The sequence below is a fragment of the Scyliorhinus torazame genome, chromosome 24, assembly GCF_047496885.1.
Source record: "Scyliorhinus torazame isolate Kashiwa2021f chromosome 24, sScyTor2.1, whole genome shotgun sequence".
Classification (NCBI taxonomy): domain Eukaryota; kingdom Metazoa; phylum Chordata; class Chondrichthyes; order Carcharhiniformes; family Scyliorhinidae; genus Scyliorhinus; species Scyliorhinus torazame.
Window position 1 is genome coordinate 15,288,213 of NC_092730.1, and position 14,957 is coordinate 15,303,169.

At 54.1% G+C, this 14,957-nt stretch overlaps 1 protein-coding gene across 1 annotated transcript in view; it reads right to left on the reverse strand.

Annotated features, from left to right (window-relative positions):
* LOC140399913 (serine/threonine-protein kinase MRCK alpha-like) overlaps nucleotides 1-13,599 on the reverse strand; it is a 188,159-nt gene extending 174,560 nt beyond the window's left edge. Inside the window, 1 exon segment of the mRNA XM_072489393.1 lies at nucleotides 13,306-13,599. Coding sequence (XP_072345494.1) covers nucleotides 13,306-13,489 — 184 coding nt within the window. The 5' untranslated portion in view covers nucleotides 13,490-13,599.
* Between the last annotated feature and the right edge of the window lie 1,358 nt (nucleotides 13,600-14,957).

Sequence of the window (14,957 nt, forward strand, 5' to 3'; positions counted from 1 at the left end):
GTCCCCACCTGTACTGTACCCCAGTGTTATACAGTGACAGACCCGTCCCCACCAGTACTGTACCCCAGTGTTATACAGTGACAGACCTGTCCCCACCAGTACTGTACCCCAGTGTTACACAGTGACAGGCCCGTCCCCACCAGTACTGTACCCCAGTGTTATTCAGTGACAGACCTGTCCCCACCAGTACTGTACCCCAGTGTTATACAGTGACAGACCTGTCCCCACCAGTACTGTACCCCAGTGTTATACAGTGACAGACCCATCCCCACCAGTACTGTACCCCAGTGTTATACAGTGACAGACCCATCCCCACCAGTACTGTACCTCAGTGTTATACAGTGACAGACCTGTCCCCACCAGTACTGTACCCCAGTGTTATACAGTGACAGACCCGTCCCCACCAGTACTGTACCCTAGTGTTATACAGTGACAGACCTGTCCCCACCAGTACTGTACCCCAGTGTTATACAGTGACAGACCTGTCCCCACCAGTACTGTACCCCAGTGTTATACAGTGACAGACCTGTCCCCACCAGTACTGTACCCCAGTGTTATACAGTGACAGACCCGTCCCCACCAGTACTGTACCCTAGTGTTATACAGTGACAGACCTGTCCCCACCAGTACTGTACCCCAGTGTTATACAGCGACAGACCCATCCCCACCAGTAATGTACCCCAGTGTTATACAGTGACAGACCGTCCCCACCAGTACTGTACCCCAGTGTTATACAGTGACAGACCCGTCCACAGCAGTACTGTGGCCTGTGCTATACAGTGACAGACCCATCCCTACCAGTACTGTACCCCAGTGTTATACAGTGACTGACCAGTCCCCACCAGTGCTGTACCCCAGTGTTATACAGTGACAGACGCGTCCCCACCAATACTGTACCCCAGTGTAAAACAGTGACAGACCCATCCCCACCAGTACTGTATCCCAGTGTTATACAGTGACAGACCCGTCCCCACCAGTACTGTACCCCAGTGTTATACAGTGACATACCCATCCCCACCAGTCCTGTACCCCAGTGTTATACAGCGACAGACCCGTCCCCACCAGTCCAGTACCCCAGTGTTATACAGTGACAGACCTGTCCACACCAGTACTGTGGCCTGTGTTATACAGTGACAGACCCATCCCCACCAGTCCTGTACCCCAGTATTATACAGTGACAGACCCGTCCCCACCAGTACTGTACCCCAGTGTTATACAGTGACATACCCATCCCCACCAGTCCTGTACCCCAGTATTATACAGCGACAGACCCGTCCCCACCAGTACTGTACCCCAGTGTTATACAGTGACAGACCCGTCCACACCAGTACTGTACCACAGTGTTATACAGTGACAGACCCGTCCCCACCAGACCTGTACCCCAGTATTATACAGCGACAGACCCGTCCCCACCAGTACTGTACCCCAGTATTATACAGTGACAGACCCGTCCCCACCAGTATTGTACCCCAGTATTATACAGCGACAGTCCCGTCCCCACCAGTACTGTACCCCAGTGTTATACAGTGACAGACCCGTCCCCACCAGTACTGTACCCCAGTGTTATACAGTGACAGACGCGTCCCCACCAGTACTGTACCCCAGTGTTATACAGTGACAGACCCGTCCCCACCAGTACTGTACCCCAGTGTTATACAGTGACAGACGCGTCCCCACCAGTACTGTACCCCAGTGTTATACAGTGACAGACCCGTCCCCACCAGTACTGTATCCCAGTGTTATTCAGTGACCGACCCGTCCCCACCAGTACTGTACCCCAGTGTTATACAGTGACAGACCCGTCCCCACCAGTACTGTACCCGTGTTGTACAGTGACAGACCCATCCCCACCAGTACTGTATCCCAGTGTTATACAGTGACCGACTCGTCCCCACCAGTACTGTACCCCAGTGTTATACAGTGACAGACCCGTCCCCACCAGTACTGTACCCCAGTGTTATACAGTGACTGACCCGTCCCCACCAGTACTGTATCCCAGTGTTATACAGTGACCGACTCGTCCCCACCAGTACTGTACCCCAGTGTTATACTGTGACAGACCCGTCCCCACCAGTACTGTACCCCAGTGTTATACAGTGACTGACCCGTCCCCAGCAGTACTGTATCCCAGTGTTATACAGTGACAGACCCGTCCCCACCAGTACTGTACCCCAGTGTTATACAGTGACAGACCCGTCCCCACCAGTACTGTACCCGTGTTGTACAGTGACAGACCCATCCCCACCAGTACTGTATCCCAGTGTTATACAGTGACAGACCCATCCCCACCAGTACTGTATCCCAGTGTTATACAGTGACAGACCCGTCCCCACCAGTACTGTACCCCAGTGTTATACAGTGACAGACCCGTCCCCACCAGTACTGTACCCCAGTGTTATACAGTGACAGACCCATCCCCACCAGTACTGTATCCCAGTGTTATACAGTGACAGACCCATTCCCACCAGTACTGTACCCCAGTGTTATACAGTGACAGACCCGTCCCCACCAGTACTGTACCCCAGTGTTATACAGTGACAGGCCCGTCCCCACCTGTACTGTACCCCAGTGTTATACAGTGACAGACCCGACCCCACCAGTACTGTACCCCAGTGTTATACAGTGACAGACCCGTCCCCACCAGTACTGTACCCCAGTGTTATACAGTGACAGACCCGTCCCCACCAGTGCTGTACCCCAGTGTTATACAGTGACAGGCCCGTCCCCACCTGTACTGTACCCCAGTGTTATACAGTGACAGACCCGTCCCCACCAGTACTGTACCCCAGTGTTATACAGTGACAGACCTGTCCCCACCAGTACTGTACCCCAGTGTTACACAGTGACAGGCCCGTCCCCACCAGTACTGTACCCCAGTGTTATTCAGTGACAGACCTGTCCCCACCAGTACTGTACCCCAGTGTTATACAGTGACAGACCTGTCCCCACCAGTACTGTACCCCAGTGTTATACAGTGACAGACCCATCCCCACCAGTACTGTACCCCAGTGTTATACAGTGACAGACCCATCCCCACCAGTACTGTACCTCAGTGTTATACAGTGACAGACCTGTCCCCACCAGTACTGTACCCCAGTGTTATACAGTGACAGACCCGTCCCCACCAGTACTGTACCCTAGTGTTATACAGTGACAGACCTGTCCCCACCAGTACTGTACCCCAGTGTTATACAGTGACAGACCTGTCCCCACCAGTACTGTACCCCAGTGTTATACAGTGACAGACCTGTCCCCACCAGTACTGTACCCCAGTGTTATACAGTGACAGACCCGTCCCCACCAGCACTGTACCCTAGTGTTATACAGTGACAGACCTGTCCCCACCAGTACTGTACCCCAGTGTTATACAGCGACAGACCCATCCCCACCAGTAATGTACCCCAGTGTTATACAGTGACAGACCCGTCCCCACCAGTACTGTACCCCAGTGTTATACAGTGACAGACCCGTCCACACCAGTACTGTGGCCTGTGCTATACAGTGACAGACCCATCCCTACCAGTACTGTACCCCAGTGTTATACAGTGACTGACCAGTCCCCACCAGTGCTGTACCCCAGTGTTATACAGTGACAGACGCGCCCCCACCAATACTGTACCCCAGTGTAAAACAGTGACAGACCCATCCCCACCAGTACTGTATCCCAGTGTTATACAGTGACAGACCCGTCCCCACCAGTACTGTACCCCAGTGTTATACAGTGACATACCCATTCCCACCAGTCCTGTACCCCAGTATTATACAGCGACAGACCCGTCCCCACCAGTACAGTACCCCAGTGTTATACAGTGACAGACCTGTCCACACCAGTACTGTGGCCTGTGTTATACAGTGACAGACCCATCCCTACCAGTACTGTACCCCAGTATTATACAGTGACAGACCCGTCCCCACCAGTCCTGTACCCCAGTATTATACAGTGACAGACCCGTCCCCACCAGTACTGTACCCCAGTGTTATACAGTGACATACCCATCCCCAACAGTCCTGTACCCCAGTATTATACAGCGACAGACCCGTCCCCACCAGTACTGTACCCCAGTGTTATACAGTGACAGACCCGTCCACACCAGTACTGTACCACAGTGTTATACAGTGACAGACCCGTCCCCACCAGTCCTGTACCCCAGTATTATACAGCGACAGACCCGTCCCCACCAGTACTGTACCCCAGTATTATACAGTGACAGACCCGTCCCCACCAGTATTGTACCCCAGTATTATACAGCGACAGACCCGTCCCCACCAGTACTGTACCCCAGTGTTATACAGTGACAGACCCGTCCCCACCAGTACTGTACCCCAGTGTTATACAGTGACAGACCCGTCCCCACCAGTACTGTACCCCAGTCTTATACAGTGACAGACCCGTCCCCACCAGTACTGTATGCCAGTGTTATACAGTGACCGACCCGTCCCCACCAGTACTGTACCCCAGTGTTATACAGTGACAGACCCGTCCCCACCAGTACTGTACCCGTGTTGTACAGTGACAGACCCATCCCCACCAGTACTGTATCCCAGTGTTATACAGTGACCGACTCGTCCCCACCAGTACTGTACCCCAGTGTTATACAGTGACAGACCCGTCCCCACCAGTACTGTACCCCAGTGTTATACAGTGACTGACCCGTCCCCACCAGTACTGTATCCCAGTGTTATACAGTGACCGACTCGTCCCCACCAGTACTGTACCCCAGTGTTATACTGTGACAGACCCGTCCCCACCAGTACTGTACCCCAGTGTTATACAGTGACTGACCCGTCCCCAGCAGTACTGTATCCCAGTGTTATACAGCGACAGACCCGTCCCCACCAGTACTGTACCCCAGTGTTATACAGTGACAGACCCGTCCCCACCAGTACTGTACCCGTGTTGTACAGTGACAGACCCATCCCCACCAGTACTGTATCCCAGTGTTATACAGTGACAGACCCATCCCCACCAGTACTGTATCCCAGTGTTATACAGTGACAGACCCGTCCCCACCAGTACTGTACCCCAGTGTTATACAGTGACAGACCCGTCCCCACCAGTACTGTACCCCAGTGTTATACAGTGACAGACCCGTCCCCACCAGTACTGTACCCCAGTGTTATACAGCGACAGACCCGTCCCCACCAGTACTGTACCCCAGTGTTATACAGCGACAGACCCGTCCCCACCAGTACTGTACCCCAGTGTTGTACAGTGACAGACCCGTCCCCACCAGTACTGTACCCCAGTGTTATACAGCGACAGACCCGTCCCCACCAGTACTGTACCCCAGTGTTATACAGTGACAGACCCATCCCCACCAATACTGTATCCCAGTGTTATACAGTGACAGACCCATCCCCACCAGTACTGTACCCCAGTGTTATACAGTGACAGACCCGTCTCCACCAGTACTGTACCCCAGTGGTATAGCGACAGACCCGTCCCCACCAGTACTGTATCTCAGTGTTATACAGTGACAGACCTGTCCCCACCAGTACTGTACCCCAGTGTTATACAGTGACAGACCAGTCCCCACCAGTACTGTACCCCAGTGTTATACAGTGACAGATCCATCCCCACCAGTACTGTACCCCAGTGTTATACAGTGACAGACCCGTCCCCACCAGTACTGTACCCCAGTGTTATACAGTGACAGACCCATCCCCAGCAGTACTGTCCCCCAGTGTTATACAGTGACAGACCCGTCCCCACCAGTATTGTACCCTGTGTGAGACAGTGACTGACCCGTCCCCACCAGTACTGTACCCCAGTGTTATACAGTGACAGACCCGTCCCCACCAGTACTGTACCCCAGTGTTATACAGTGACAGACCCGTCCCCACCATTACTGTACGCCAGTGTTATACAGTGACAGACCCGTCCCCACAAGTACTGTACCCAGTGTTATACAATGACAGACCCAGCCCCACCAGTACTGTATCCCAGTGTTATACAGTGACAGACCCCTCCACACCAGTACTGTACCCCAGTGTTATACAGTGACATACCCATCCCCACCAGTCCTGTACCCCAGTGTTATACAGCGACAGACCCGTCCCCACCAGTACTGTACCCCAGTGTTATACAGTGACAGACCCGTCCCCACCAGTACTGTACCCCAGTGTTATACAGTGACAGACCCGTCCCCACCAGTACTGTATCCCAGTGTTATACAGTGACCGACCCGTCCCCACCAGTACTGTACCCCAGTGGTATACAGTGACAGACCCGTCCCCACCAGTACTGTATCCCAGTGTTATACAGTGACCGACCCGTCCCCACCAGTACTGTACCCCAGTGTTATACAGTGACAGACCCGTCCCCACCAGTACTGTACCCCAGTGGTATAGCGACAGACCCGTCCCCACCAGTACTGTATCTCAGTGTTATACAGTGACAGACCCGTCCCCACCAGTACTGTACCCCAGTGTTATACAGTTACAGACCCATCCCCACCAGTACTGTACCCCAGTGTTATACAGTGACAGCCCCGTCCCCATCAGTACTGTACCCCAGTGTTATACAGTGACAGACCCATCCCCACCAGTACTGTCCCCCAGTGTTATACAGTGACAGACCCGTCCCCACCAGTATTGTACCCTGTGTGAGACAGTGACAGACCCGTCCCCACCAGTACTGTACCCCAGTGTTATACAGTGACAGACCCGTCCCCACCAGTACTGTACCCCAGTGTTATACAGTGACAGACCCGTCCCCACCAGTACTGTACCCAGTGTTATACAATGACAGACCCATCCCCACCAGTACTGTACCCCAGTGTTATACAGTGACAGACCCGTCCCCACCAGTACTGTACCCCAGTGTTATACAGTGACAGACTCGTACCCACCAGTACTGTACCCCAGTGTTATACAGTGACAGACCCGTCCCCACCAGTACTATACCCCAGTGTTATACAGTGACAGACCCGTCCCCACCAGTACTGTATCCCAGTGTTATACAGTGACAGACCCGTCCCCACCAGTACTGTATCCCAGTGTTATGCAGTGACAGACCTGTCCCCACCAGTACTGTACCCCAGTGTTATACAGTGACAGACCCGTCCCCACCAGTACTGTACCCCAGTGTTATACAGTGACAGACCCGTCCCCACCAGTACTGTACCCCAGTGTTATACAGTGACAGACCCGTACCCACCAGTACTGTACCCCAGTGTTATACAGTGACAGACCCGTCCCCACCAGTACTGTACCCCAGTGTTACACAGTGACAGACCCTTCCCCACCAGTACTGTACCCCAGTGTTATACAGTGACAGAGCCATCCCCACCAGTACTGTACCCCAGTGTTATACAGTGACAGACCTGTCCCCACCAGTACTGTATCCCAGTGTTATACAGTGACCGACCCGTCCCCACCAGTACTGTACCCCAGTGGTATACAGTGACAGACCCGTCCCCACCAGTACTGTACCCCAGTGGTATAGCGACAGACCCGTCCCCACCAGTACTGTATCTCAGTGTTATACAGTGACAGACCCGTCCCCACCAGTACTGTACCCCAGTGTTATACAGTTACAGACCCATCCCCACCAGTACTGTACCCCAGTGTTATACAGTGACAGCCCCGTCCCCACCAGTACTGTACCCCAGTGTTATACAGTGACAGACCCATCCCCACCAGTACTGTCCCCCAGTGTTATACAGTGACAGACCCGTCCCCACCAGTATTGTACCCTGTGTGAGACAGTGACAGACCCGTCCCCACCAGTACTGTACCCCAGTGTTATACAGTGACAGACCCGTCCCCACCAGTACTGTACCCCAGTGTTATACAGTGACAGACCCGTCCCCACCAGTACTGTACCCAGCGTTATACAATGACAGACCCATCCCCACCAGTACTGTACCCCAGTGTTATACAGTGACAGACCCGTCCCCACCAGTACTGTACCCCAGTGTTAATCAGTGACAGACCCGTCCCCACCAGCACTGTACCCCAGTGTTATACAGTGACAGACTCGTACCCACCAGTACTGTACCCCAGTGTTATACAGTGACAGACCCGTCCCCACCAGTACTGTATCCCAGTGTTATACAGTGACACACCCGTCCCCACCAGTACTGTATCCCAGTGTTATACAGTGACAGACCCATCCCCACCAGTACTGTACCCCAGTGTTATACAGTGACAGACCCGTCTCCACCAGTACTGTACCCCAGTGGTATAGCGACAAACCCGTCCCCACCAGTACTGTATCTCAGTGTTATACAGTGACAGACCTGTCCCCACCAGTACTGTACCCCAGTGTTATACAGTGACAGACCAGTCCCCACCAGTACTGTACCCCAGTGTTATACAGTGACAGACCCATCCCCACCAGTACTGTACCCCAGTGTTATACAGTGACAGACCCGTCCCCACCAGTACTGTACCCCAGTGTTATACAGTGACAGACCCATCCCCAGCAGTACTGTCCCCCAGTGTTATACAGTGACAGACCCGTCCCCACCAGTATTGTACCCTGTGTGAGACAGTGACAGACCCGTCCCCACCAGTACTGTACCCCAGTGTTATACAGTGACAGACCCGTCCCCACCAGTACTGTACCCCAGTGTTATACAGTGACAGACCCGTCCCCACCAGTACTGTACGCCAGTGTTATACAGTGACAGACCCGTCCCCACAAGTACTGTACCCAGTGTTATACAATGACAGACCCAGCCCCACCAGTACTGTATCCCAGTGTTATACAGTGACAGACCCGTCCACACCAGTACTGTACCCCAGTGTTATACAGTGACATACCCATCCCCACCAGTCCTGTACCCCAGTGTTATACAGCGACAGACCCGTCCCCACCAGTACTGTACCCCAGTGTTATACAGTGACAGACCCGTCCCCACCAGTACTGTACCCCAGTGTTATACAGTGACAGACCCGTCCCCACCAGTACTGTATCCCAGTGTTATACAGTGACCGACCCGTCCCCACCAGTACTGTACCCCAGTGGTATACAGTGACAGACCCGTCCCCACCAGTACTGTATCCCAGTGTTATACAGTGACCGACCCGTCCCCACCAGTACTGTCCCCCAGTGTTATACAGTGACAGACCCGTCCCCACCAGTACTGTACCCCAGTGGTATAGCGACAGACCCGTCCCCACCAGTACTGTATCTCAGTGTTATACAGTGACAGACCCATCCCCACCAGTACTGTACCCCAGTGTTATACAGTTACAGACCCATCCCCACCAGTACTGTACCCCAGTGTTATACAGTGACAGCCCCGTCCCCACCAGTACTGTACCCCAGTGTTATACAGTGACAGACCCATCCCCACCAGTACTGTCCCCCAGTGTTATACAGTGACAGACCCGTCCCCACCAGTATTGTACCCTGTGTGAGACAGTGACAGACCCGTCCCCACCAGTACTGTACCCCAGTGTTATACAGTGACAGACCCGTCCCCACCAGTACTGTACCCCAGTGTTATACAGTGACAGACCCGTCCCCACCAGTACTGTACCCAGTGTTATACAATGACAGACCCATCCCCACCAGTACTGTACCCCAGTGTTATACAGTGACAGACCCGTCCCCACCAGTACTGTACCCCAGTGTTAATCAGTGACAGACCCGTCCCCACCAGCACTGTACCCCAGTGTTATACAGTGACAGACTCGTACCCACCAGTACTGTACCCCAGTGTTATACAGTGACAGACCCGTCCCCACCAGTACTATACCCCAGTGTTATACAGTGACAGACCCGTCCCCACCAGTACTGTATCCCAGTGTTATACAGTGACAGACCCGTCCCCACCAGTACTGTATCCCAGTGTTATGCAGTGACAGACCTGTCCCCACCAGTACTGTACCCCAGTGTTATACAGTGACAGACCCGTCCCCACCAGTACTGTACCCCAGTGTTATACAGCGACAGACCCGTCCCCACCAGTACTGTACCCCAGTGTTATACAGTGACAGACCCGTCCCCACCAGTACTGTATCCCAGTGTTATACAGTGACAGACCCGTCCCCACCAGTACTGTATCCCAGTGTTATGCAGTGACAGACCTGTCCCCACCAGTACTGTACCCCAGTGTTATACAGTGACAGACCCGTCCCCACCAGTACTGTACCCCAGTGTTATACAGTGACAGACCCGTCCCCACCAGTACTGTACCCCAGTGTTATACAGTGACAGACCCGTACCCACCAGTACTGTACCCCAGTGTTATACAGTGACAGACCCGTCCCCACCAGTACTGTACCCCAGTGTTACACAGTGACAGACCCTTCCCCACCAGTACTGTACCCCAGTGTTATACAGTGACAGAGCCATCCCCACCAGTACTGTACCCCAGTGTTATACAGTGACAGACCTGTCCCCACCAGTTCTGTACCCCAGTGTTATACAGTGATAGACCCGTCCCCACCATGTACATCACGTGGTTAGATACAGAGTAAAGCTCCTTCTGCACTTTCCCCATCAAACGCTCCCAGGATCAGCCAAGGTTCCTGCTCCTGATCGCTGTCCAGTGAACCCTGGGTTAGAGAGAGAGGGGAAATCAGCCAGGGTTCCTGCTCCTGATCGCTGTCCAGTGATCCCTGTGTTAGGCAGAGAGGGGAAATCAGCCAGTGTTCCTGCTCCTGATCACTGTCCAGTGATCACTGGGTTAGAGAGAGAGGGGAAATCAGCCAGGGTTCCTGCTCCTGATCACTGTCCAGTGATCCCTGGTTTAGAGAGAGGAGAAATCAGCCAGGGTTCCTGCTCCTGATCGCTGTCCAGTGATCCCTGTGTTAGAGAGAGAGGGGAAATCAGCCAGTGTTCCTGCTCCTGATCACTGTCCAGTGATCCCTGGGTTAGAGAGAGAGGGGAAATCAGCCAGGGTTCCTGCTCCTGATCACTGTCCAGTGATCCCTGGGTTAGAGAGAGAGAGAGAGAGGGGAAATCAGCCAGGGTTCCTGCTCCTGATCACTGTCCAGTGATCCCTGTGTTAGAGAGAGAGAGATGGGGGAAATCAGCCAGGATTCCTGCTCCTGATCACTGTCCAGTGATCCCTGGGTTAGAGAGAGAGAGGGGAAATCAGCCAGGGTTCTTGCTCCTGATCACTGTCCAGTGATCCCTGGGTTAGAGAGAGAGAGGAAATCAGCCAGGGTTCCTGCTCCTGATCACTGTCCAGTGATCCCTGGGTGAGAGAGAGGAAATCAGCCAGGGCTCCTGCTCCTGATCACTGTCCAGTGATCCCTGGGTGAGAGAGAGAGAGAGGAAATCAGCCAGGGTTCCTGCTCCTGATCACTGTCCAGTGATCCCTGGGTTAGAGAGAGAGACGGGAAATCAGCCAGGGTTCCTGCTCCTGATCGCTGTCCGGTGATCCCTGGATTAGAGAGAGAGGGGAAATCAGCCAGGGTTCCTGCCCCTGATCACTGTCCGGTGATCCCTGGGTTAGAGAGAGAGACGGGAAATCAACCAGGGTTCCTGCTCCTGATCACTGTCCAGTGATCCCTGGGTTAGAGAGAGAGGGGGGAAATCAGCCAGGGTTCCTGCTCCTGATCACTGTCCAGTGATCCCTGGGTTAGAGAGAGAGAGGGGAAATCAGCCAGGGTTCCTGCTCCTGATCACTGTCCAGTGATCCCTGTGTTAGAGAGAGAGAGCGGGGGGGGGGGGAAATCAGCCAGGGTTCCTGCTCCTGCTCACTGTCCAGTGATCCCTGGGTTAGAGAGAGAGGGGAAATCAGCCAGGGTTCCTGCTCCTGATCACTGTCCAGTGATCCCTGTGTTAGAGAGAGAGAGGGGGGGGAAATCAGCCAGGGTTCCTGCTCCTGATCACTGTCCAGTGATCCCTGGGTTAGAGAGAGAGAGGGGGGAAATCAGCCAGGGTTCCTGCTCCTGATCACTGTCCAGTGATCCCTGGGTTAGAGAGAGAGAGAGAGGGGAAATCAGCCAGTGTTCCTGCTCCTGATCACTGTCCAGTGATCCCTGGGTTAGAGGGAGAGAGGGGAAATCAGCCAGGGTTCCTGCTCCTGATCACTGTCCAGTGATCCCTGGGTTAGAGAGAGAGAGGGGGGAAATCAGCCAGGGTTCCTGCTCCTGATCACTGTCCAGTGATCCCTGGGTTAGAGAGGGAGAGGAAATCAGCCAGGGTTCCTGCTCCTGATCACTGTCCAGTGATCCCTGGGTTAGAGAGAGAGAGAGAGGAAATCAGCCAGGGTTCCTGCTCCTGATCGCTGTCCAGTGAACCCTGGGTTACAGAGAGAGGGGAAATCAGCCAGGGTTCCTGCTCCTGATCACTGTCCGGTGATCCCTGGGTTAGAGAGAGAGAGAGAGGAAATCAGCCAGGGTTCCTGCTCCTGATCACTGTCCGGTGATCCCTGGGTTAGAGAGAGAGAGAGGGGAAATCAGCCAGGGTTCCTGCTCCTGATCGCTGTCCAGTGAACCCTGGGTTAGAGAGAGAGGGGAAATCAGCCAGGGTTCCTGCTCCTGATCACTGTCCAGTGATTCCTGGATTAGTGAGAGAGAGAGGAAATCAGCCAGGGTTCCTGCTCCTGATCGCTGTCCAGTGAACCCTGGGTTAGAGAGAGGGGGGAAATCAGCCAGGGTTCCTGCTCCTGATCACTGTCCAGTGATCCCTGGGTTAGAGAGAGAGAGAGAGGAAATCAGCCAGGGTTCCTGCTCCTGATCACTGTCCGGTGATCCCTGGGTTAGAGAGAGAGAGGGGAAATCAGCCAGGGTTCCTGCTCCTGATCACTGTCCAGTGATCCCTGGGTTAGAGAGAGAGAGGAAATCAGCCAGGGTTCCTGCTCCTGATCACTGTCCAGTGATCCCTGGGTTAGAGAGAGAGAGAGAGGAAATCAGCCAGGGTTCCTGCTCCTGATCACTGTCCGGTGATCCCTGGGTTAGAGAGAGAGAGGGGAAATCAGCCAGGGTTCCTGCTCCTGATCACTGTCCAGTGATCCCTGGGTTAGAGAGAGAGAGGAAATCAGCCAGGGTTCCTGCTCCTGATCGCTGTCCAGTGATCCCTGGGTTAGAGAGAGAGAGGAAATCAGCCAGGGTTCCTGCTCCTGATCGCTGTCCAGTGAACCCTGGGTTAGAGAGAGGGGGGAAATCAGCCAGGGTTCCTGCTCCTGATCACTGTCCGGTGATCCCTGGGTTAGAGAGAGGGGGGAAATTAGCCAGGGTTCCTGCTCCTGATCACTGTCCAGTGATCCCTGGATTAGTGAGAGAGAGACAGACAGACAGGAAAGTTGCTCTTGTGACCTGAATCCTCTCTGTTTCCCCAGGAGGGTGGCCCTGAATGTTTATGGACAGGGAAGTTGACAAACACACACTCTGACTCACCCCATTGTAGGAAGACGGCGATATTGGAGTCCTTGCTAAGCGGGGAGCTGCTGAGCTCGTAGTAGAGACAGAGCAGGAGGTCCAGGAGGGTCTCCACACACAGACTGCCCTCCAGCTCCCCTTCCCCAGGCTCGCCCCACATCACCAGTCTCTCCAGACACTGTAGCCTCTCTTCCGCAGACATGATCCCGGCTGCCTCTCTCCCTGCTGCTACTGCTCCAGGCTTTCCAGTATTAACCCTCTCACACTCTGTCAATCTGTCCCTCCCTGTCTGCCTCGCAAACACATCTCTCTCTCTCTCTCTCTCTGCCTCTCTCTCTCTCAGTCTCTCTCTGTGTCTCTCTCTCTCCCTCTGTCTGTCTGTCTCTCTCTGTGTCCCTCTGTGTCTCACTCTGTCTCTCTGTGTGTCTCTCTCTCTGTCTCTCTCTCTCTCTCTGTCTCTCCCTCTGTCTCACTCTGTCTGTCTGTCTCTCTGTCTGTCAGTCTCTCTCTCCCTCTGTCTGTCTGTCTCTCTCTGTCTGTGTGTGTGTCTCTCTCTGTCTGTCTCTCTCTCTCTGTCTGTCTGTCTCTCTCTCTCTCTGTCTGTGTGTGTGTCTCTCTCTGTCTGTCTCTCTCTCTCTGTCTGTCTGTCTCTCTGTCTGTCAGTCTCTCTCTCCCTCTGTCTGTCTCTCTCTCTCTCTGTCTCTGTGTGTGTGTGTCTCTCTCTGTCTGTCTCTCTCTCTCTGTCTGTCTGTCTGTCTCTCTCTCTCTCTCTGTCTGTTTGTGTGTGTGTGTCTCTCTCTCTCTCTGTCCCACTCTCTGTGTGTCTCTCTGTGTCTCTCTCTGTCTCTGTCTCTCTCTCTCTGTCTCACTCTGCCCCCCTCTCTCTCTCTCTCTCTCTGTCTGTGTGTGTGTGTCTCTCTCTCTCTCTCTCTCTCTGTCTGTCTCACTCTGCCCCCGCTCTCTCTCTCTCTCTCTCTGTCTGTCTGTCTGTCTCTCTCTCTCTCTCTGTCTGTGTGTGTGTGTGTGTCTCTCTCTCTCTGTCCCTCTCTCTGTGTGTCTCTCTGTGTCTCTCTGTGTCTCTGTCTCTCTCTCTCTGTCTCACTCTGCCCCCCCTCTCTCTCTCTCTCTCTCTGTCTGTCTCACTCTGCACCCACCACTTTCTCTCTCTGTCTGTCTCACTCTGCACCCCCACTCTCTCTCTCTCTCTCTGTCCCAGCTCTGTGCCTGCCTCTCCCTACCCCACCCTCTCACTCTCTCGCTCTCCCTCACTCTCTCTCTGTCTGCCTGTCCCTCCCTCCTTTCTCTCTCTCTATCCGGATTTCACCTGAGGAATCTGACTGTCAGTCCCATTGACCAATCACAAACCAGCAGCTGCAGGTAAATAAATAGTTTGGCACTCACTGTGGTACAGGTGGTACTGCGCACTGACACTCACAGGGTCACAGGTGGCACTGCACACTGGCACTCACTGGGGCACAGGTGGCACTGCGCACTGGCACTCACTGGGGTACAGGTGGCACTGCATGCTGGCACTCACTGGGGTACAGGTGGCACTGCGCACTGGCACTCACTGGGGCACAGGTGGCACTGCGTGCTGGCACTCACTGGGGTGCAGGTGGCACTGCACACTGGCACTCACTGGGGCACAGGTGGCACTGTGTGCTGGCACT